A 21906-nucleotide genomic window follows, 5' to 3' on the forward strand; every position below is an offset into this window, starting at 1 on the left:
AACCTCGAGGATGGAGTGGGATTCGGAGTTGGTCGCTGCCGCCATCCAGGGGCACACAATAGAACCCTCACATCATCCTCACGATCTACGCATCACGGACGTGCTCACCAACCTCTGGCCCTTGGCTAGGATGGAGCTTGGAGGCTTAGGTCATAGAGACCTGGACAGGGAGGTGGTGGCCTCCAACCTGGAGGTACTGCTCTTTGTGTTCCTTCATATCTCAGTTGCAGTACCCCTCTCTCCCTCTTACAGATACCTCCATTGTGATCGATAGAGTTCGGAGTATGCCTACTCTCGCGCTCGGCAAGCGTGGCGACACATGGAGGACATGATCCGCACCCACTTGGCGCGCCTGCGTTTGAGGACGGATTGTGATTATTCCCCATCTAAACCCATGCCCAAGACTCTTCAAGTGGAGGGAAGTTTTGATAGTTCTACCTCCCACAGAGATTGATATGCGGATAGCCTCATGGAACATTCAGGGTTTAGGGCTCACTGTTTTCAGAGGCGAGACGTGCTCAGAGGAGAGCTTCAGAGAGCTACAGTTGGGGAACCCATAGGCATTCTTTTCCTTTAGGAGCACCACCTTTCCAAGGGGCGTACCCGCCATCGCGGGAAGATTTTACCAGGTAGGGGCCACACCTTTCGGTCTCCCTCTTTCGGCCCCTTGGGGACACAAGGAGGAGTTTGTCTTTTTGTCAACGAGCAGCTTTTGCGAGCAGTGACAGGCTGAGGTGTCATAGTCTTTGGCCGAGCACAGTGGGTTACCATTATGATTGGAGAGGATTGCGTGGGCTTCCTCAATGTTTATGCCTTGAACACCGCCGCACGTAGAGCGATCTTCTGGAGCACATACTCGGAGGAGGCACGGCTATAGTCTCAAGTGCAAAGTACTCTTCATGGGAGGAGCTGATCTTGGCACTCAGGGGATAGGACCCTTGGCATCTCCCAGAGTTTTGGTGCAGCTCTGGGAGCCCATGCTTCTTGCGGTGTTATAGGAGGACACCGGTCCCAACCTCTCTCGACTTGACAGGTTTTATGTGGACGAGTGGGCTTGCGGGCTTTGGGGTATGATTGGCATCTTGACGGGCACTACCTTCTTTTCCGGGAAAAGGATCCTTCAATTAGTTAAAGAAAAACCAGCCCGCAAAGGGCTAAGTACAACCACGACGGGCTAGATACAAAGTCGCCTCATATAAGGGCAGGACACAAATGATCAAAGGGGAAGAGATGCTTCTCCTCCGGCTGGCCGCTTTGTGCGGAGAAGGCTCTCTCATGGGGGAACAACCATACATGTGGTTTGTAATGCCAAATGGGGTCACCGTCCCTATTTGTGAGAAAAGGGCCAGGCCTCCAAAGTCTCAAGAAAGCTTCCCGCCGCTTCCGCATGCGGTTAGAACCTCCCTGAAGCTTCCCCCACTGACCATGGAGGGTGTGAATGATATCGAGCCATATGCTCCTGATGGTCTCAGCCGGCGGAGTGTGGGTACCCTTGATGGCCTCGCTGAATCTAGCACGCTAGATGTGCAAGGTTGCTATGCTACTGCAAATCTCCCATCGCTGGCATGAGCCTGGCCGCTAGCCTCCTGTCAGTGGGACTGTGATTGGTACTGTTGCAATACGATGGTGGGAGACCTGAAGGGCTAGTCCTCCCCCATCCTCCTCATAAGTCCTGACCACTCTAGCCTCGGTGGCCCAAGCGACAATACCCCAAGTGATGATCTGGGTCGATGCCGTGTCCATAGCGAAGATGTGGAGAATCCGCTGAGCCTTCGGGAAATCCCCAAGGCAATGTTGTTGAGACTCTTGGGGGTGGCCACACCTCGGGCAAGCTACTGACCAACCTCCGACTGCCAGCCAAGTGCCGACCGCCAGACTCCTATGTGCCATCAGCCAAAGAAAGAGAGTGATCTTCCTCGGCCGAAAGCTGTCCCAAAGCCTCTTCCAGAAATCTGAAAGGAAGTGCTGTGATAGGCCCTGAGACTGCTAGTGTGCGGCTGCTGCCAGTGTTCCATCTATCTCTTGGATCTGGATCCTATGGCTTAGCTGCATTGTATATGCAAAGAAAGGGACATCTGGAGTCTCCTCCCAATTTGCGAGATCATGCCAAGTCCACTCTCCAGGGTCCCACTGCAACCGTGTGAGAGGTCGGCTCTCCCAAATCCATAGCCGCCAAAGTTTCTCCCTGGCCACCTTGGCCGGTGCTGGATCTATGTGCCATTCCCGTGCCTGAAAACCAATCACCCTCACCCTCTGCAAGGTGCAGCCTCTAAAATCCTCCAAGGGGTGCTCTGATCTCTCTAGTTTGCCATGGGATCCAATAGAAAAAGTGAGCAGACCACTATCCTCATCTTCTCCATGGACCACCACGAGGATATCATGTCTGGTAAACATGCCTAGCCACAACGGGGGGGTGTTGGGTCTGGAATAGGACTCAGCCACTCTTGAGCAATAGTTGAGTCGATGTCGATGTTGAGCTTGGCTCCACCTCGGATCCGTGTCAGGCCTCTCCTCTGCTCCGCTTGAGGTAACTCCCTATGTACAATCCGATCTCTGAGAGATCTGGCTGGTCCCATGCTCAAGTCGCCCTAGGATATATGCGGTCGGGCCCCTAGCATATCGTCATTGGGTAAACGGATCAAGGGTTCCAGACCAAAGGTTGCCGAAGCTGCTCCTTGGAGGCCACTTGGAAAAAGTTGTTTGCGAGCTGGCCTGAGATGATCCCAAGCACGAAGTAGACTGGTTGCGAATCTGTCCTGAAGGGCAGGACTAAAACCACGGGCGCGCATCTCTGTGAAGATCCATCTAGTACTTTGCGGCCACGAGCCTCCAAGGCTCGGAGTGCGGGCTGAAATCCGAACCAAGAGGAAATCCTTCCAGGGCTCATCGCATCATTGCCAAAGTTGTCGCCTCCCAAAAGGTAAAGATGTTGTCTAGAATGCTTCGATCCTAAACAAAACCAGTCTGAGTGTTGTGGATCAAGTCTGGGAGAGAAGGCCAAAGTCGCTACTGATGGCCTTGGCCAAAATCTTATAGGCCGTCCCTAGAAGGGTGATGTATCACCACCCTCCGTGGGAATCAAAATGTATCAAGCCCTCTGTGAGCCTCTCTAGCATGGCACCGTGAACATAATCTCATTGAAGGTAGCACGAAGGCCACCTTCCATGAGGTCCCAATGGCGAAGAAAGAAAGAAACAGGAAGCCCATCCGCCCCCGCGCATTTGCCTTTGGGTGATGCTGTCAATGCCTCCGCCAGCTCCTCTAAAGAGAAAAGGGTCAATAAGAAAGACCGAAGGGAGGGGGGAACCACCTCTCTCGTGTGCCTCCAGACTCTCTCGCGCGCATCATCACGTGGGGGGATAATGGGGCACCAGTGAGAAGAGATCGGAAGAAATCCGTGGCGATGGCTCTCACATGTGGGGCTCCATCCTGGCCACGTAGCTTGTGAATGCCGTCTCTCCTCCTGTGGGGGCCAGCTATCTCGAAAAAGTCTCCAGTAACTCTATCACCGGTCTAAGTCCAGAATGAAGCCGTGGCATGATACCTATACCTCACCCTCCTCTCCTCAATGGACCAAATCCCTGCGCGCGCGGCAAGAATCTGACTCTCGATCCATGGGCTGTCTGGGGAACTCTTCTGAAGACGCTGTAAAGAGGCTAGGCCCCTCCTCAGACTCCTATCTTGCTCTTGAAATCCTTCCAATCTACCTTGGGCTGCATCCTGTAAGAAAACATTGATCTCCCCAAGGCGATCATCCAAAGTGCACGCTGCAGAGCCTGAGGAAAAGTCCAGTATTGCCCATATCTGCTCGATCCGTGTGTAGATCTTGGAGTCCTGAATGAGGCTATCTGGAATCCTGGAGCTCGCACGCCTGCCATGCCTCCATGAGTCCTTTAGGGACACAATAACTAGGGATGGAGGTCACCATCTCCCCTTCCTGGTCTCTATGGGCTGATCCACCAAGCTCCATCCTAGCCAGAGGCCATAGATGAGTAAGAACATCGGTGATGCAGAGATCCTGAAGATGTTGTGATAGCTCAACTGCTTGGCCCTGAATGGTAGTGGCCACCGACTCTGGATCCCCCACTGTCCCCGGGGCTGCGCTCAAGGGGAAAGAAGATCATCGCGCCATTCTCAGGCGTACAGGGTTGGAGTGGTGGAAGACCACACATACCCGAATAGGGGCTACAGTCTCCTCAAACTTGTCTGTCCCTTCCATCAGAAGACGCCGGAAGAAACTATAGTCCACAGGCTGCCCCAAGATCTAGGGGGCTTGCCTAGAGACTCAGGTGGGAGAGCCCTCACCGGTGAGGCCGCAATGGTCATCTCCACGAGCTTTGAGAAACGATAAATCAGGCGACAAACGGAACTCGCTGGTTGTCTCCTCTCCGGATCAGGGACGCAGAGGGGCCCTCTCTGTGACTGGAGGGGGCCGGGCGGGTGCTCTGATAAGTGCTCATAATGATTCTCTAATAGAACCAAATCCTCCTGCATGTTGCTAGCCTGGCGCGCACGGCGGCGACCCAACCGGGGGCCAACCGTTTGCTCGGGAGGCTAGATGAACTTAAGGGACAACTGAATCCAGACAAATGTCATATAGCTGAGAAGAAGGTTATTCTCTTGGGTCACAAAGTATCAAAAGAAGGTATCAGTGTGGATCCATCTGAAGTAAGAGTGTTGTTGGATTTGTCATCACCAACCACAGGAAAGGGGCTGATTTCTTTTATACAAAAAAACCAAGTATCTTTCCAGGCTCATTCATATGTTGGCTAAGTTATTGCATCCCTTGCAAAAGTGTAGTCATATGATTGAATGAGGAGGCTGAGGAGACTTTTAAGGAATGCAAGTGGGCATTATCTCAACTGCCCACTATTATACCACCAGATTGGACTCAAGGGTTTTTGGTAAATCCAAGCATCGGTACTGATACTATTGGAGTAGCTCTGTTGCAAAAGGACAAAACGTCACGTATGTTGAGGCCTGTCTACTTTGCTTCTAGAGTCATGATAGAAGGAGAAAAGCACTACCCAGGTTGAACAAATATACTTGGCTTTTATTTTTGCCTTTAGAAAATTAAGGTCTTATTTGCTTTCAAAGCCCTTTGTTATCATCACTGTGGAACCAATATTCACTTTAATTCATCAACATATGCAATCAAGTGCTAAAATTGTCAAGTGTTTCTGAGAATTACAGAGTTATGAATATACCTCTTAGGTGGAGGATAGTACTAGGGCATCTCTTGTTGATTTGTTGACCTATAGAGCATTAAAAAAAAGACTTATCAAATCTTTAAAAAAATCTCAACAGATTTCATCTTGGAGACTCCTTAAGCGTTTGGAAAATGCTTATACTTTGTTCTTTGATGGAGCCTAAAGGAGAGTGACACAAGTAGCCAGTGGAGGTTTTCTTGTGTATGATCCAGGAGGTGTATTAGTGTGCAAGAAACAAGTAGTGTTGAAGGATGTCAGCAGTAACAATAGTGCTAAGTATACAAATGTGATCTCAGCCCTAGAGGAGTGCGAAAAGCAAGGAATTTTAGAGGCTGATTGTCAAAGGGGATACATTATTATTGGTGAAGCAAGTATTGGGCATTTGGTCATGTAAGTCTGGCAATTTGAAAAAATTCTCAAGGGTGTGCGTGATGATGTATGTGGTGGCCATCTTGCTCATGATTTCACTGTGAGGAAATTCTGCAAATTGGGTATATCTGGCCTAGTATGCATGTTGATGTGCAGCATTGGTGTAGATCTTGCCATGCTTGTCAAGTTGTAGGGGATAGAAGACTTACATATGGACCAAGAGAGCCTATTACAGCTATGGGACCTTTTGAGAAATGGGGCATAGATGCTATAGGGCCATTACTTAGGAGTTAGAATAAAAAAGTAAATATTTTTAGCTTGGAGTGGATTACATGACTAGATGGGTTGAAACTATGTCTACTACTAGAATCACATGTAATGCTATCCACAGGTTTATCTACACTCATATTTGTTGCAGGTTTGGTGCCCCTGTAGAAATTATATCTGACAATGGTCCTGGATTTGTTGGGGAAGAGTTGGATGAAGCATTGACAACTCTCATTATCAGACATAGATATGTGACTCCTTATTATCCTCAAAGCAATGGGCTAGTAGAGGAAGTTAATGGTATTGTATGCAAACTTATCACGAAATTTGTTGAGAGTAATCCAAAGCATTGGGATAAGGCATTTGATGGAGCACTTTGGGCCTACAGATGTACCTTCAAATAGATTATTGGATTTACTCCATTCCACCTAGTGTATGGGAAAGAGGCTTTACACCCTATGGAGTTGGATGTATCTAGTATGTGGTACCTCAAGAAGATTGTTGTGCCTGGAGAAGAGATAGCAAACAGGATACTTAGCTTGGTTGATTTACAGTTGAAGAGGCAAGATGCCATGAGTCAGACAGAGGCCTTTCAACAACAGAGGAATAAGAAGTTTGATGAGTTGTTATCAAAAGGTAAAGACATAAAAGAAGGGACTTTGGTGCTCAGGTATATTAACAAGTTGGATAGTAGACATGATGTGAAATGTCAGCAGAAGTGGGAAGGTCCATTCAGGGTTCACATTGTTCCCTTCAGGTTTTTATCACTTGAACGACTTCTGAGAGACTCTACTTGGACAAAGATGAGCTGTCGGATGGTACTTTGCACAAAAGAAAAGTCAATGGTTGGAGGCTGCAATCCTACTTCCAGAGATTGTGGCCAGCCAATTGGGATTTAGATGATACTAGAAATCTAGATGGTTTGCTGCCAGGCTTGTTTGTGGATGCAATTGAAACATCATCAAGTTGAGATGGTACATCAATGTACCATCTTCCAGGGGGATGGCTGTCTATGATGCAGTTTTTTTGGATATCAAGATCTTCTTCTCAATAGTGTAGATGATAGCGGTAGAGCTATTTGATGTGATCTCACTTAGATGTGCATGCATTCAATAATGTCTTTGCATTAGTGGTACCTAGTGGACATAGGCTAGATAGTTGTCCAGTAATCCTTTTTTGGCCCATATGAAAGGACAAGAGGGTAAAGGCCATATACATGCTAAAAAAAGATGATTTGATCGTGAAGATGTGGAGAAGTCCAGAAGAGAAAAGGCGACGAAAAAAGAAAGGGGCAATGGGAGTCCGAAGGTATCAGGCGGCAAATCTTTTTTGAAGGAAGGTAGAATATGTCATCTCTTTGAACTTTTGTATAAAGAGGGTTTTTGGTTAAGGGTCGCAGGGGGAGATAGGAGAACAAAAACTGAGAAAGAAGACGGAGCGAGAGTCAGTGAGTGAGGGTTTTTTTATTTATTTATAAAAAACATATATATATATATATATATATATATTCGTCGTGTCTGAGTGTGTGTATGCATGAGACATAGGGTCAGCATAATCAATTTAGCAAAAGAGCTTTGTTTGAATCTTGTGTTCTGTCTATCTCATTTACTAAATGATGAGTACCAAGCAGCTTCATGTTTACTTAGTCTCTGTGAGAATCTTTCTAGTTTCATTTTGAATCTTGCCTTTGAGCTATCAGAATGATTGTATTTGGGTGAGTTGGTTGGTGGTGGTTGAATTTCTTTGAGACAGGAGCTATTGGGTCAAGGAGGACTTAGCTGCCTGTGGTTCAGTGTTGGTTGTCTTTATGAGTGTGGTGTCAGTTGAAAGGTAAGAGCAGAGCAATTCAGTGTGAGAAGAGAGTCTAGAGGATGAAATTCTTGTAGGTGTAGGTTTATCTATTAGTGAGGGTGTGAAAGGCGCTCAGAGGGGGGGAGGGGTTCAATCATCGTGCCTTCTGCTGGTTTAGTCTGACCCAGCCCTCTTATAGTGTTAGTCACATGCTGCTCCACATCCTCTCATAGATTGGTCGGATCAATAAGTTGTCAGATCAAGAGCTGTCTGAAACCGGAGCTGTCTGGGGTAAGACTAGTTGGAGCTATAGACTGATTGGATTAGGAGCTGATTGACGTTAGACTGTTTAGAGCAAGAAGTGTTTGAATCAGAACTGACTGAAGTAGGAAGTGTCAGGATGAGAGCTCTTTGAATCAGAACTGTCAGGCTAGGAGCTGTCAGACTAAGAACTGTCAGATTAGTAGTTGTTCAGATCAGGAGCTGATGGATTAGGGACTTGTTGGATCTGGAAAGAGGTGAATCAAGAGCTGTCAGATGAGGAATTGTGAGATTAAAAGCTAGTAAGATCTGGAGCTGCTGGATCGAGAGCTGTCCAGATGAGGAAGTTAGGAACTATGGAGTAGGACTAGTCGGAACAGAGAAGAGGTGGATCAAGAGTTGTTGAGTTCAGAAGCTGATCAGATTTAAAACTTATCAGATCGGAAGCTGTCAGATATGAAACTGTCGGATCAGGATTTGTAAAGTTCTGAAGCTGTCAGTCCAGGAGCTGTCGGATTAGGTCTTGTTGGAGCTAGACTCGTCGGATAAGGAGCTATTCAGTTCTGAAGAGTCAGATCTGGAGCTGTCTGATCAGAAGTAGTTTAGGTCAGGAGCTGGTAAGATCAGAAGCTGTTGAATTAGGAGTTGTCAGATTAGGACAAGTCGGACCAAGAATGTGTTAGATCAGAAGAGTCGGATTAGGAGCTATCGGATCAGAACTGTGACGGAGTGGAGCTGGTCAGATCAGGAGTTGCCAAATTAGGAGTTGATCAGAGCTAGACTGTTGGGATTAAAAGCTCTGTGAAGTAAGAAGTGTCAGGATGAGAGCTGTCTGAGTTAGATCTGACTGAAGTAGGAAGTGTTAGGATGAAGGTTGTTTGAATCTGGAAGGTATCCAGATCAAAAGGTGTTCAGTTTGGCATAGATGAAATTTGCGTTCACAGATTGTGTAGTTAGCTTCCTGAAGACTATGAGCTATTTGGATAGCCTAATGGCCCAAGGTTCTAAGGGGGTTTAGGAGCTGGCTGAATCAAGAAGGTGCCTGAAATAGAAGCATCTGAATCAGAGCTGGTAGAGGAGCTGCCTTGATCGGGAAGAGGGTCTGAAAGGGTTCAGGAGCTGTCTGAATCAGGAAGAGGGTCTGAAGGAGTTTAGGAGCTGTTTGAATCAGGAAGGTATCCTAACCAGGAGGATTTCGAAGCTGCATGTAAACAAAGCCCATTGAGCTGAAGAGAGGCAACCAAAGACCTTTAGTATATGTGGTTGTTTTGTGGGGTTTGGGGTGCTGTTTCATATTAGCTTCCCCTGATCAAGCCTTCTTGTAGTGCTAGCTAGTTATAGCTAGTGTGGGAGTTGAAAAGCTCTCAATGGGAGGCTTGCCCGGGCCAAGGTGGCATGGAGAGTGATCATTCAGCCGCGACGCAGAGGGAGCTTAGGCATCATTGACCCCGCTATTTAGAGTTGCGCTTGGGTGGGCAAGCTGATTGTTAGAGGACTCCTTCCGGTCGTGAGCCTTGGAAGGATTTCCTCTTGGCCCGGATTTCAGCCCGTATCTTGGGCCTAGGGGGCCCCTGGTTGCAGAGTACCAGATGAATCTTCACAAGGATGCGGGCCTGAGGATTTAGCCCAGCTTTTGAGGACAGATTTGCAGCCAGCGTACTTCAAGCTTGGGAGCACCTCAAGCTGGCCCTTAGGCTGCTTGCTCCGGTAGTCTTAGAGGAGCGTCTTCGGCAGCCATTGATCTAGAACCCCCTGGTCCGTTTACCCAATGGCCATATGTTGGGGGCCCGACCGCATGTATCTTGGGGCGTGTTGACAGTAGGACCTACCAGGTCCCTTAGAGATTGGCTTGCAAATAGGCATGTGTCGCCAGTAGAGTCCTTGCAGGGATTTGGAGTAGAGACAGACTCAACCTCGACATTGATTTTGCTATTCCTCTGGAGTGATTGACACTTATCCTAGATCTGATCCCCCCACAGTGGCTAAGAGTGTTTACTAGGCATGATATTCTATTGGCAGTCCATGGAGTGGATGAGAGTTGTGGTTTCCTCACTTTTTCTATTGTTCCCCATTGTAGATTGGAGAGATCAGAGTCCCCCTTGGAGGATTTTAGTGGCTGACCTTTAAGAGGGTGAGGGTGATTGGATTTCAGGCACATGAGTGGCACATAGACCCCCCGCTGGCCAAGGTGGCTAGGGAGAGGCTCTGGTAGCTCTGGATTTGGGATAACTGACCTCTCATGCGCCTCCAGTGGGACCCGGGAGAGTGGACATGGCGTGATCTCGCTAATCGCGAGGAGACTTTGGATACTCCCTTTTTCGCATACACAGCGTGGCTAGGCTGTAGGATTCACATGCCAGAGATTGATGGCACCCCGGCAGCAACAGTACATTGGCAGTCACATGGCCTCTCCCAGCGTTTTCTCTCAGATTTTTGGAAGAGGCTCTGGGACAGTTTTCGGCCTTGAAAGATTACCCTCTTTCTTTGCTTGATTGCACACAGGAGCTTGGCGGTTGGCACATGGTTGGCCATTGGTAGACGACCATGAGCTTCTCCGAGGTGCAGCCACCCTTAGGAGTCTCAGTGACACTATGTTTGGGATTGTCCAAAGGCTCAGCAGGTTTGGCAACGGATTCTCCGCATCTTCATGATGGACAGGACCTCGACCTGTATCATTACATGGGCACTGTCGCTTGGGCCACAAAGGCTGAGGTTGTCAGGGCTTATGAGGAGGAAGGTGGGAGGCTAGCCCTTCCGGTCTCATACCTCCGCATTTCGGCAGTACCAATTCCAGCCCCACCTACTGACCACCACTGAAGATCGGGCTCATGTCAGAGATGGGAGATTTGTAGTAGCATTTCAGCCTGGCACATATGGACAGCTAGATGCAGTGAAGCCATCGAGGGTACCCACACTCCGCCTACGGTGTCTATCAGGAGCAGGTGGCTCGACATCATCCATACCCTCAGCAGTCAATGGGGGAAGTTGCAGGGTGGCTCTAACTGCATGCGGAAGCGGCAGGAGGCTTTCTTGAGGCTCTGGTGGCGTGGCTCTTTTCTCACCGATAGAGGTGGTGATCCCACTTGGCATTACAGCCCACCTATGTGGTTATATATCCCCCCCCCCCCCCCCCCCTTCTTCCCTTGTGTGAGATAGCCTTCTCCTCATAGAGCGGCCAGCTGGAGGAGAAGTTCATCTCTCTCCACCTCTTGATTATTTGATCCCCACCCAGTACATGGACATAGGTTTGTATCTAGCCCTTTGTGGTTGTATTTAGCCATTCGTGGCTGTTTTTTTATTAACTAATAGAAGGATCTTTTTCTTGGAACAAAAAAGGAGGCGTGGGCCGTCCACAGTGCAATGGGGCTTAGTTGCATGACTCTATCCGACGCCTCTGGCGAGTCAAACTCAACCTGGTAGTAGCCAACGCCCCAAAGGATGAATACCAGTAATCTTTCTAGGCGCACCAAGGAGCCTAGCATGTAAAAGATCCTTCAGCTGTCAGCGCGTCGGGCGACTACCAACAATCTTGCATACCAAAGTGGAGGCCTCTAAGGATGCTATTCTAGAAGCGAGGAGCTAGAGGTCCGCTTCTGAAAAGGAGAGGCAAGGGACGGCGGCCTCGGTCGGGGATGATGTAGCGGCTGCCATGGAATCCTCCTGGGGGTTGTAGACCAGAAGAGGCCGAAACTTGCTGGAAGGAAATGTTGCCCGAGAACTGAAAACCGGCCTTGAGAAGCACCGAAGTCGCGAAGGGGAAATGGGGAGCTGGGAGGAGAAAAAGCAAAAAGAACCAGGGAGAGGCGGACGGGCGGCAGAGAAAAAAAGCGGGGGGGGGGGGGGTGATGTGGATGGCCACGGGCAAGGAGTTGAGGCAGATGGGGGCACAGAGAGGCAAGGGAGGGGGCTGCGCAGGCAAGAGAGAAGGCGGAGGGCGGAAGGAGCGGAGCGCATGTAGAGGGAAGGAGAGGGGGCGGTGGGTGCCGCTGCCCGCGGGGGGGTGCTCACAGCTCACGGCGTTCTCGGATCCACTGTCCCATTGCAGTTCCGGACTCCCATCCTCAGATGTGTGGTCCCATAGACCCCGTGTCCCTATTTGGGACGTTTGTCTGTGATGATGACCTTGCCATCTCTATAAATTGCTCACTTTCCCGCCGCCTCAATACCCCCCCCCCCCCCCCCCCCAAACTTCCCCCTTCCCTCAATTTCGGAAACTTTTAGGAAACACCTAGTAAATATGGCCCCTGCTGCTCTTGTTGGGAGGTACCATCTGTGTAGGAGGATCTTGAGGAAGGAACTAGGGTGGGGTGGCATGCGTCGTTGACTCCCATGCCCAAGTGACACGATGAAAGGAGTGTGCCATGTAGCCCACCTGACGATAGGTGAAACATTGTCCGAGCAAAATAGAAACTTAAATTTTCTGCAAGAACTGGGAACCAACCAGCAGCAGAATAACGAGGTGATGGGGGAGTTTCTTTGGTGAGGTGTTGAGTACTTGAAGAGTGGGGAGTCCTGCTGCCGTCGAACGCTGCCATATGTGGGGACTCTAAAACCTTGCGTATTGAGTGCTCAGTCAGTGGGAGAGGCTTTAAGTATTCCTTGGGAAGGCCGAGGAAGGAAACTGTGACGAGGAATCCAGTCTGTGCAGGCAAGGAAGGTGGAGAAGGTGATGGACACGGAGCCAGGGAGGAGGGGAGGGGGGCAGTCTGTGCAGGCAAGGAAGGGTGAGAGGGGGTAGCAAGGAGAGGGCATGAGGGGACAGGAGGTGGAAACAGGAGAGGCTGAGATTTTGGGATGTTCAAGTGGGCAGGACATGAAAGAGGCAGAAAAGAAGCACACAGAAGAGGGAGGGGGGGTGGGGGGGGGGGGGGGGGTGGGTGGGCTTATGGTGCTATTGGGGAGCTCCTGCTTGTCAGGTCACATTGCGCAAATACTGTGAGACTGAGGTAATACATCATGTGACACCTATCATGCATGTTGGCATGCAAAAATTCAAACAAAAAGAATAAGAATTATAGAAGCTGAAAGTTATTGACTGTAAAAGCTAGATAAAAGGGCGGTATGATACACACATGGCATTGTGAGGGAACACCTATTGTAGCATCTGCGTTTGCTATAAGATCCTCTGGGTTATTGTGCATCTTAATACCTCAGTATGATTGATGTTGCCAGGTGTTGGCTTGCACAAAACATGTTTCAGAAATATTTTGTACATTTCTTACTTCTCAGAAATGTTTCTTCAATGTTTCATACAATGAAGTGTGCATAAAATGCACATTCTGGCATGGTGGCATGCAAAAATTGCTGTTCTTTTGCCTATGGGGTAGAGGAATCGTTTCTGAGTGAAGAGGTTGCTGGTTCAAGCCCTGGGCACCCTTGCAGTACACTGTTCTGGTTGCTTTAGTGCCCCTGTCCCTGAGCTCTAGTCCATTCGTCAAAGGTTGCTCCTGCTCCTCCACCATCAAAGGTCGCCTTGGTCTCCAGAACGAGAACCTCAGTGTACACTCCATTGCAGGTTTCTCCAGATCCTTCGTCACTGTTAGCCCTGGCCAGCTGTAGCGATCAACTAGCAGCAGTGTAAAAATAAGATGTGAAATTTAAAGATACTGTTTTAGAGAAAAAAAGCATAGGTCCAAAACTGGTTTAAATACACAATATTTGAATTAACGGGCCTTAAAAATACCTTGAGGCAACAAATTTAATCAAACGTTCATGATTCATAACTCATGAGAGCTTGGACATAGAGGGAAAAGAAACAGTTAAAAAACACCAGAAATAAATTGGGCAAACCCACCTTGGAAAAATCCCCAAATCTACCGTGCATTTCTCAGGCACCAAGTGAGAGAAGTGTGCAAGTACGGGTATGATGGTGGCTACTTGTCTTTGTGTGTCTAAGGTTATCTAGTGCCGAACCTTGGATGTCTGGTATATAACCTTTTATGGCAATGTCCTCCATGACTCCAGTAGGTGGAGGTGGAGCCGCAATGAAAAGGGTCTCCAAAGGGCACACTTTTACACTATCATGGGATATTCTAGGACTGGTGGGCCATTCAAATCTAGGAGACTCCCCATCACTCTTCCTGCAATCCTCTGTAACCTGGTAGAAAGTACACTAAGTGTGCGAAACTGAAGTGCGACGTTACACTTATACACATGGATACATGCTTTTTATTCGCAAGCTATACTGAGCCAATCTTGAAAATTTCGAATATTAATATCGTGGATACATGTTAAGTTTCTTATGCCCATTGACTATTCTGTCTTAATAACTAACCTCCTACTGTGTTTCCTACAGTACTTTTTACTATGCACTTCATGATACCATTTGTCCTTCAGCAATCTCGGAAGACTCCATGCAAGTGAGTAGAAACTGTTTAACTTAGCAGATCAAAAAATGTTGATGCTTTTGCTGGTTTTGTGGTACCAGTTACAGATTCCTCAAAACTTTTCTGATACCAATTATTCCTTCTTTCAGGAAGATCCTGTCGTGCAATATGTAAAGGATGCACATGAACAGAAGCGCAAAATTCTTCTGGCTCAGTGGCAAAATTCGGAACGTTGGAAAAGAATACATATATTTGAACCTAGTGATGACAAAGAGCAAAGCAATGCTGGAAGCTCCATCAACAAAACCACGAGTAATTCATCTTCAAGTCCACCGGTTGTCGATGAACCTGACGCTCATTGGTTTTTTGAGGTATTCAGGCTGGGAACCAAATGCCGCAATATCTGATGGGTGCAGAGAGAGAGAGAAAGAAATATATATTAACGTCTTCAAAAGACCCACAGGGTCATAAAAATGCTGATCCATGGGAAAACGGAAAATGAAAATGCTGATTCATGGGAAAACTGAAAACTGAAAGAGAAAAAACTAGTTACCAATACTATAAACATGTGTCGATGAGAAACGGCACTGCAGGTAGCCATGTGGCTAATACAAAGTGCCAGTACAGTGGGGTGGAGAGAGTGTATGCCTCATCTGATAATAGTACCTTCCTCCTCCATAACAGAGTACAGAGCTGTGGTGATGTCCACCTCCTCTGGTGGGACCCGTACATCCTCAATCTGCAACTGGCAGGTGGAAGGATGGGATTCCTAGGGGTGAGGGTGTGTGGCTCCATAACAGAGTACAAAGCTGTGGTGATGTCCACCTCCTCTGGTGGGACCCGTACATCCTCAATCTGCAACTGGCAGGTGGAAGGATGGGATTCCTAGGGGTGAGGGTGTGTGGCTCTTAGGAGGGTCCGTTCTTTCTCTCTAGTGACTCCATGGGTGCTTGGGGCTAGAGGGTCCTGTGGGCTGTGTGATCTTGCTCTCTCTGTAGAGTTTGGGTGACATCCTCTGTTGTAGGTGGAGGCAGTCAGAAGAAATCAGTAATGGACAGAGAAAGAAAAAAAAAAGTTATTACCGTCTACGAAAAATCCAAAAGGTCTATGAGACCAAGAAGCTGATACATGGGAGTAAAGACCATAACACACTAGTTGCCGAAAGGATAGTAGGGTCAACGTACTGCATAGACCTAGTGTGGTGTACAATAAAGTAGGCAGCAGAAGAACCTCATGTGTCCAGGTTCATAATATGTCGTTTTCCTCATGAAACGTGTACCTGGCCTCAATATCCACCACCTGTGGGGCTGCCTCTCTATATCGCTGAAGCAAGTCTCGGATCTTGAGCTGGCAAATGGAGGGTCTGGTTTGCCAGGGACGGGGGCGTCTGGTTCTCTGGAGGGACTGTGCTCTCTCTTGGGCGACTCCTCAGATGCCATCTTGCTACGGGTCTGGATAGTGCTCACTTGATGGGGATGTCCAGCTCTGTCCTAGTCCATGTGTCACTATGAATTTCATGTCCGTTGGAGCCTTCAAACAACCTGCAATGCATCCAGATGTCGCTGCAGTCCCTCAGCTGAGTTGAATGAATCATGCCAGTAACGGACTCATATAATCCCATCACTCCCCATATCATCTCACGTGCAAAGTGGAGCTCCTGTAAGTGCCCAAGAAGTTGTGACCTAGGGACCAAGTCAAAAGCCTTGCGGAAATAAACAGAGCAACAATAACCCACTGTCGGTGTGCGCTACCTCAATGAAAGGTCCTGAGGTTAAAGATACGCTCCAATGTCCAATAGTTCCTCCTAGAGCTGCATAGTCTGGTGGTGTGTGCCTCTGCCTCTCTCCCAGAGTGCCAACCTCTATATAGCCAATCATGATAGTCCGGTAGTTATTGGGGTCCATATGGTGTCCTGCCTTCTGTGTAGAGACAATGGTGTTTGTGGTCTAGGAGGGGGGAATGCCTTCACACACAGCTATTGAGGTGTCTGCAGGCAGAGTGAGTTGGTACAATTCCGACTTGCGTTTTGCCAAGAATGCATGCTTCTTTCGACCAGGTGAGGCGACAGAAATCTTTGTGCATTTCATGTGCAAAGATTGGTGCAATCTGCTTTTCCCGCAAGAGGTGAAGCTGCGTGACTCTGCACTTATCATGATACTATCCGTTCTGAGGTTGTGAGATGTGAGATGTGTTGTGATGGCTTACAGAGTGATGATGAGAGATCAAGATCGGTTGGTGAGGGTATAAGTGATTACAGTAATATGGAGCGCTGAGTCAGTGTCTGGCCGCCATTCACATGCGGGCGTTAGAGCTCTCCCACCATCTGTATGACCTGCGGATTATTGACATGCTCACTCATTTTTGGTCGCTGTTGTGTATGCAGTTCGATGGCTCCAGCCACAAGGATCAGGGTAGGGAGCTGGTGTCCTTCAGCGTGGAGGCGCTCCTCCTTGTTTTTCTTTCTATCTCGAAGGTAGTACCCCTCTCCCCCTCCTCGAAATAGCTTCACTGTGACACGTGTAGTCCAGAGTAAGCCTTCTCCTGGGCCCAACGGGGGTGGTTTCACATGGATAGCTTCGTGACCACCTCGCGATCAAGATCTTCTACCATGCATCCGGCACACAGATCAACTAGCACAAGTCGTGTGGTTTTTGGGTTGACTTATCGCCTGCCTTGACCTGGAGACAATTGAGGCTTTCCAGTGGTTCCCGTGCGGCACTCCTGTTTGTTATCTTGGATGCCACGTTGGCATTGACATTTCCTCGGAGCAGCAGCTAGCTCCTCTTCTTTTGAGCATTTGGAGGAATTCGTTATACTTCAGCCAGGCTTTCGTCAGCTAGACGAATTGTGGTCGTGAACTAGGTTCTCCTCGCCACCATATGGTACATCACTTCATGCTAGGCCTTCTCCCAAGCATGCATTGGTCAAGTTTAGTGTTTGATCAGCAAGTTCCTCTGGGCTGGTAGTGATGGGAGGCCCACCATAGTTGCTAGGAAACGCGTTTCCTTTAGGGTAGGAAACTTGGAAACGTTTCCTTGTAGGAATCACGTTTCTTTCATGCATTTTTTTTAACTTGTTTTTTTTGCCCCAAATACAACATCTGAAAATTGCGACTATTTTGATAAAGATGTTTCTCTCTTGTAAATTGTTACAACTTACATGTAGGCTTCAAATTGATGTTTCCGTGTATTCTATGCATTCAATGTTATTTTTACATAGTTTATACAGTATATATTTGAAATTTTGTACATGCAAAAACCAGTAGGTAGGAAACTTTGGGTTGATTTTACGAAACCCATTTGAAACGCGTTTGAAACTTTTAGGAAACCCGTTTCAAAAAAAACCCCCAACTACTATGAGGCCCATGAGGGCCAAGGTAGCCTAGAGAATGATCATTCAGCCTTGCCATCGAGGGGGGCCTCGGCATAATTGAGCCCTCTGTTCAAAGTTGGGCTCTGCTAGGCAAGTTGATCATTCGTGGACTCCTTCTAGGTGGTGAACTTTTGAAAGACTTTCTATTAGCCCGGATCTCAGCGTGCACTCCTGTTCTAGGTGGTCCTTTGCCCTGGAGTTTGAGATGGATCTTTGCACAGATGCAGGCCCGTGGCCTTAGCCTAGCATTGGAGGACAGATTTGCAGCCAGCCTCCTTAGAGCTTGGAACCACCTCAGGTGGCCCTTTAGCAATCCTGCCCAACTTTAGCCGAGGAGTTCCTTCGATAGCCCTTGATATGGAACTCAATACAGTTAAATACACTAAGATTTAATGGACATCAAGCACAATACAAAATGTAATTTGCTGAATTGATGAGATGCAAAATGAGCCAGAATGGGCGGCCCCTCCCTCAAATAATGTATATTTATCTTGGAAGAATCAAGTACATAGCATCACGGGAATTTGTGACCAGATTTTCATACCAATGCATATGAAAACGGTATTGCAAACACGATGGTTGTTGATAGGAGCTGCCCTCTCACCCTACCGTCTCACGTGCCCATGTTCCCTTCCATCTTCTCTCTATTGTTCCACCTAAACATGGTAGAAACAGTCTTCAGGAGAGAACTAGGACAAGAGAACACTATAGAGGGTATGTGAGAACGGAGTCCTGCCCTTCCCTCTTGCTACTTGTTGCCATATTGGTCGTGTGAGCTTACCAATTGCAAGAAGTAGAGTCAATGACAGTGGAAGTCTTCATGATGAAAGCACTTGGAAGGCTGAAAGCTTCAATTTGTCGCGATCCTTTGTGAGGACAAAGGTCTTCAAGCAAGTGCAAGACACCCTGGGAAAGTTTTCCCTATGGTTCTACTTAAGAAAGGGTGGCTGAAATTAGGTTTTTCAGCCAAAAGACCATAAATTACAACAAACAAATGGACTGTTTTGTTGAATTTGAGCCATTGGGAGTGTGTAGGAGGAAGAATATGACCCAACAGCAATTTTTGATGCTTGCGAAACACTCTAGCAAGCTTGGATATGGAGTTGGGAAAGTAGAAGTGCAGAAAATACAGCCATCTAGCCCTCTTGAAGTAGGCACCTACTTTTGAAAAGGGAGAAATGAAAATGAAATGAAATGAAATGATATATTAACGTCTTCAAAAGGCCAAAATGACCTATGAGACCAAAAAGGTTACAACAATTGGTGGATCTGATACAATGTCTGTGTAAGGAAAGCTAAAAACAATTAAACAACTAACTGAAACTGAAACAACTATGAGGAAAAGTACGGTACCAGGAGCTCCTAATGGATAACATGTGGGAGGAAAACTCCAGCAACAAAGGTAAGCATCATACACATCACTATCCAAAGATGTCTCTCATCGGTCGATGGCGGATATCCTCAATGTCCTCCATGGTGAGTACTCTGACCTGGACGTCTCCCATGCCGTGCTAGTATGGTCCTGATCCTCTGTTGTAGTCTCCGCCGGTGTCGAGATGGACCTCTCATCTTGGGGCGCCTGGACCGCCCCAGCTCTATAGCCCGATCAATCAGTGTACCTCTGGTGCGGCTGTACTCTGGGGCTAGCTGCAATGCCTGCTGACCTGACTGCTCAATCTCCGGTCGAAAGAAGTCTGTAATCTGCCTCTGTAGGTGTCTTTCCCTCTCTGATCCCCTCCCTCTCAGGAGACCCTCTCTATGTCTACGCAGCTCTAGCAAGTACAATCCGAGGCATCTCTGATCCTGGTATCTCATGACTCTAGAAAGTGGTCCAAAGCCCTCTCTGAACAGGCAGTGAAAACGGCCTCGTATCTCATAATATACCGGACAGTGACATATGTAATGTAACTCTGTCTCTGGCTCCATCTGGCACAGCTGACAAATCCTGGCCTCAGCTGGTACTCCTCTGAATCTGCCAGTCTCAATCTCTAGCTGGTGTGAGGATGTGCGCATCTGACCAATAGCACACCGTACCCCATGAGAAAGATGAGTATCCATGTAGCTGGGTCTAATCACAAACCCATCCTCCGTGAGCTGGAGAAGATGATCTCTATAGAAAGCCATCTTCGTACCAAGCTCGTGTGTCGGAGAGAGAGGGAAAGAGGTGTCACCTACAAAAGGTTAAGTGCAAAGAGGTGCAAGATGGAGGTGACACATTGCTGGATACTTACATTGGACAAAGGGATAAGGCTTGGGCACCTGGACACTGAGTTGAGACCGCTTTGGGACTTCAAGGAGTGTGTACATAGGACTGGTCATAATTTATAAGTGAGTTTTGGTCGCCCAAAACTTATTAAAGTGTGAATACACTCACTTATAAATTAACGCTAAGTCCTAAGAGATAAATTAACGCAATTTTGACCAATTCTTACCACCAGTCCACATGCAACATCACACGCATGGTTCACGGGCGGGCATCCCCTTACCCGGAACTACACATTGGTTATGCAAGCATTAAAACAGCATGCGAATTTAATTTGGAAGCAAGCACCTAAAGATGCTATGCAATACAACATTGGTATGGACAATCTCCGTTCATGAGACTATACCCGGGTGACGTTTCTAGGCAAGTACACAAGGTACCAGACCTAGCGGAAAGCCAATCCTCCAAGTGTTTCTAGGCATGTACACAGGCACAAGTCCCAACAGAAAGCCAATCCTCCAGGAATTTCCGGGTATGTACACATAGGCACAAGTCCCAACGGAACATCTTATCCCAAACATGACATTCCTGGCATGAACACATGAAGTCCCAGCGGAAGATCATGTCCACAATATCACATGATAGGCATCAATCCCATGCATAAGCATAAACCAACAGCCATGGACGCCAGTTCAATGCATACACATAATATTGAGAAAACAAGGGTGGACCATTTGGGTGGCCAAATGGTGACAGACTTAACCTTGGCATTGATTCTTCCGTCCCCCAAAGTGACTTACCCTGATCCCGCAACCCCCTCTCCCGCGGTGGGTGGGAGTGTTAACCAAACATGACATACCTTTAGCAATTCATGGTGCGGATAAGAGCTCAGGTCTCCTCACTTATTCCATTGGACTTGATGGCAGACTTGTCAGAGAAGAGCCCCTTTCTGAGGATCTCAGCGGATGTACTTTTTGTAGAGAGTGCGGGTGATTGGTTTTCACACACATGGCTGGCACATCGACCCTCCACTGGGCAAGGTGGCCTGGAAGAGGTTGTGGAACATTTTTCAGCCATGGAAGATTCTCTTTCTATGGCAAGTAGCCCATCTTAGCTTAGTAGTTGGCTCTTGTTTGGCCATCAAAGGTAAATCTGTAGCCTGTTCGAGGTGTGGCCATCCACAAGAGTCCCATCCTCATTGGCTTTGGGATTACCCAAAGGCTCAATAGGTTTGCTAGAGGATTCTCCGCATCTTTACTATGGACACAACCCCCCCGCACCCCGCGACACACACACACACACCCCACAATGGGGCACGGTGGCTCGGGCCACCGACACTGAGATTGCCATGGCATATGAGGAGGATGGTGGAGGACTGACACTACAGATTGGATCTCGATAGTTCCAGTTTCGGTCCCCTCTATTGTTCACTGGACTCCAGGATCTTGCCAGAGATGGGAGATTTGCAACAGTAATGTTGCGTGGCATATTTGGCGTGCTTGTTTGCAGGCAGCGAGGCCATTGAGGGCACCCTCATTCCATGAACGGAGTCTATTCGGAGCATATGGCTCGACATCATTCACACTCTTTGTGGGCACTGTGAGAAACTCTAGGGTGGCTCTAATCTCATGTGGAAGTGCCTTGAGGCCTTCCTATGGACTTGGCTACATGGCTCATTTCTCACTATACGTAGTGGTGAACCCACCTGGCATTATAGAGGTAGGCCCCTCCTTTATGTAATCGAGGTTGTAATTAGCCCGTGTGGTTGTTTCTTGGTAACTAATAGAAGGATCTCTTTTCAGGGAAAAAAGGAAGGCTAGCTAGCTGCTGCTCGGATGAGATGTCAAATGCAACCTGACACCCGAGGTATCTAACTTAGCTATGAGTTGTTGAATATAGGGCGGAGACACCTCTAATCTATCTAGCAAGAAAGCCCATCCTAAGCATGGTGCCCTTCAAGAAACTCTGTCATAGGCCATGTCCTCCCTGCAAAACCTGGCAAAAGCTATTGCCTCCCAAAAGGTGAAGATGTTATCCAAGATGCTCCTATCCTAGATGGAGCCGGTTTGGGTGCCATGGATCTACGTGGGGAGATGAGGTTGCAGGA

The 21906-nt window shown here is 47.9% G+C and overlaps 1 protein-coding gene across 4 annotated transcripts in view; it reads left to right on the forward strand.

The window, feature by feature from the left end:
- Nucleotides 1-21906, forward strand: part of LOC147613264 (uncharacterized) — a 229187-nt gene that overhangs the window by 172648 nt on the left and 34633 nt on the right. For all 4 annotated transcript variants that reach the window (XM_086782544.1, XM_086782543.1, XM_086782546.1 and 1 more), the window contains 2 exons: nt 14194-14257; nt 14374-14595. In XM_086782544.1, the coding sequence (XP_086638670.1) occupies nt 14194-14257; nt 14374-14595 (286 nt within the window). The remainder of the gene's footprint in view (nt 1-14193; nt 14258-14373; nt 14596-21906) is intronic.

This window comes from Cibotium barometz, chromosome 44 (assembly GCF_041138505.1).
Source record: "Cibotium barometz isolate CiBa-2024 chromosome 44, ASM4113850v1, whole genome shotgun sequence".
Classification (NCBI taxonomy): Eukaryota; Viridiplantae; Streptophyta; class Polypodiopsida; order Cyatheales; family Cibotiaceae; genus Cibotium; species Cibotium barometz.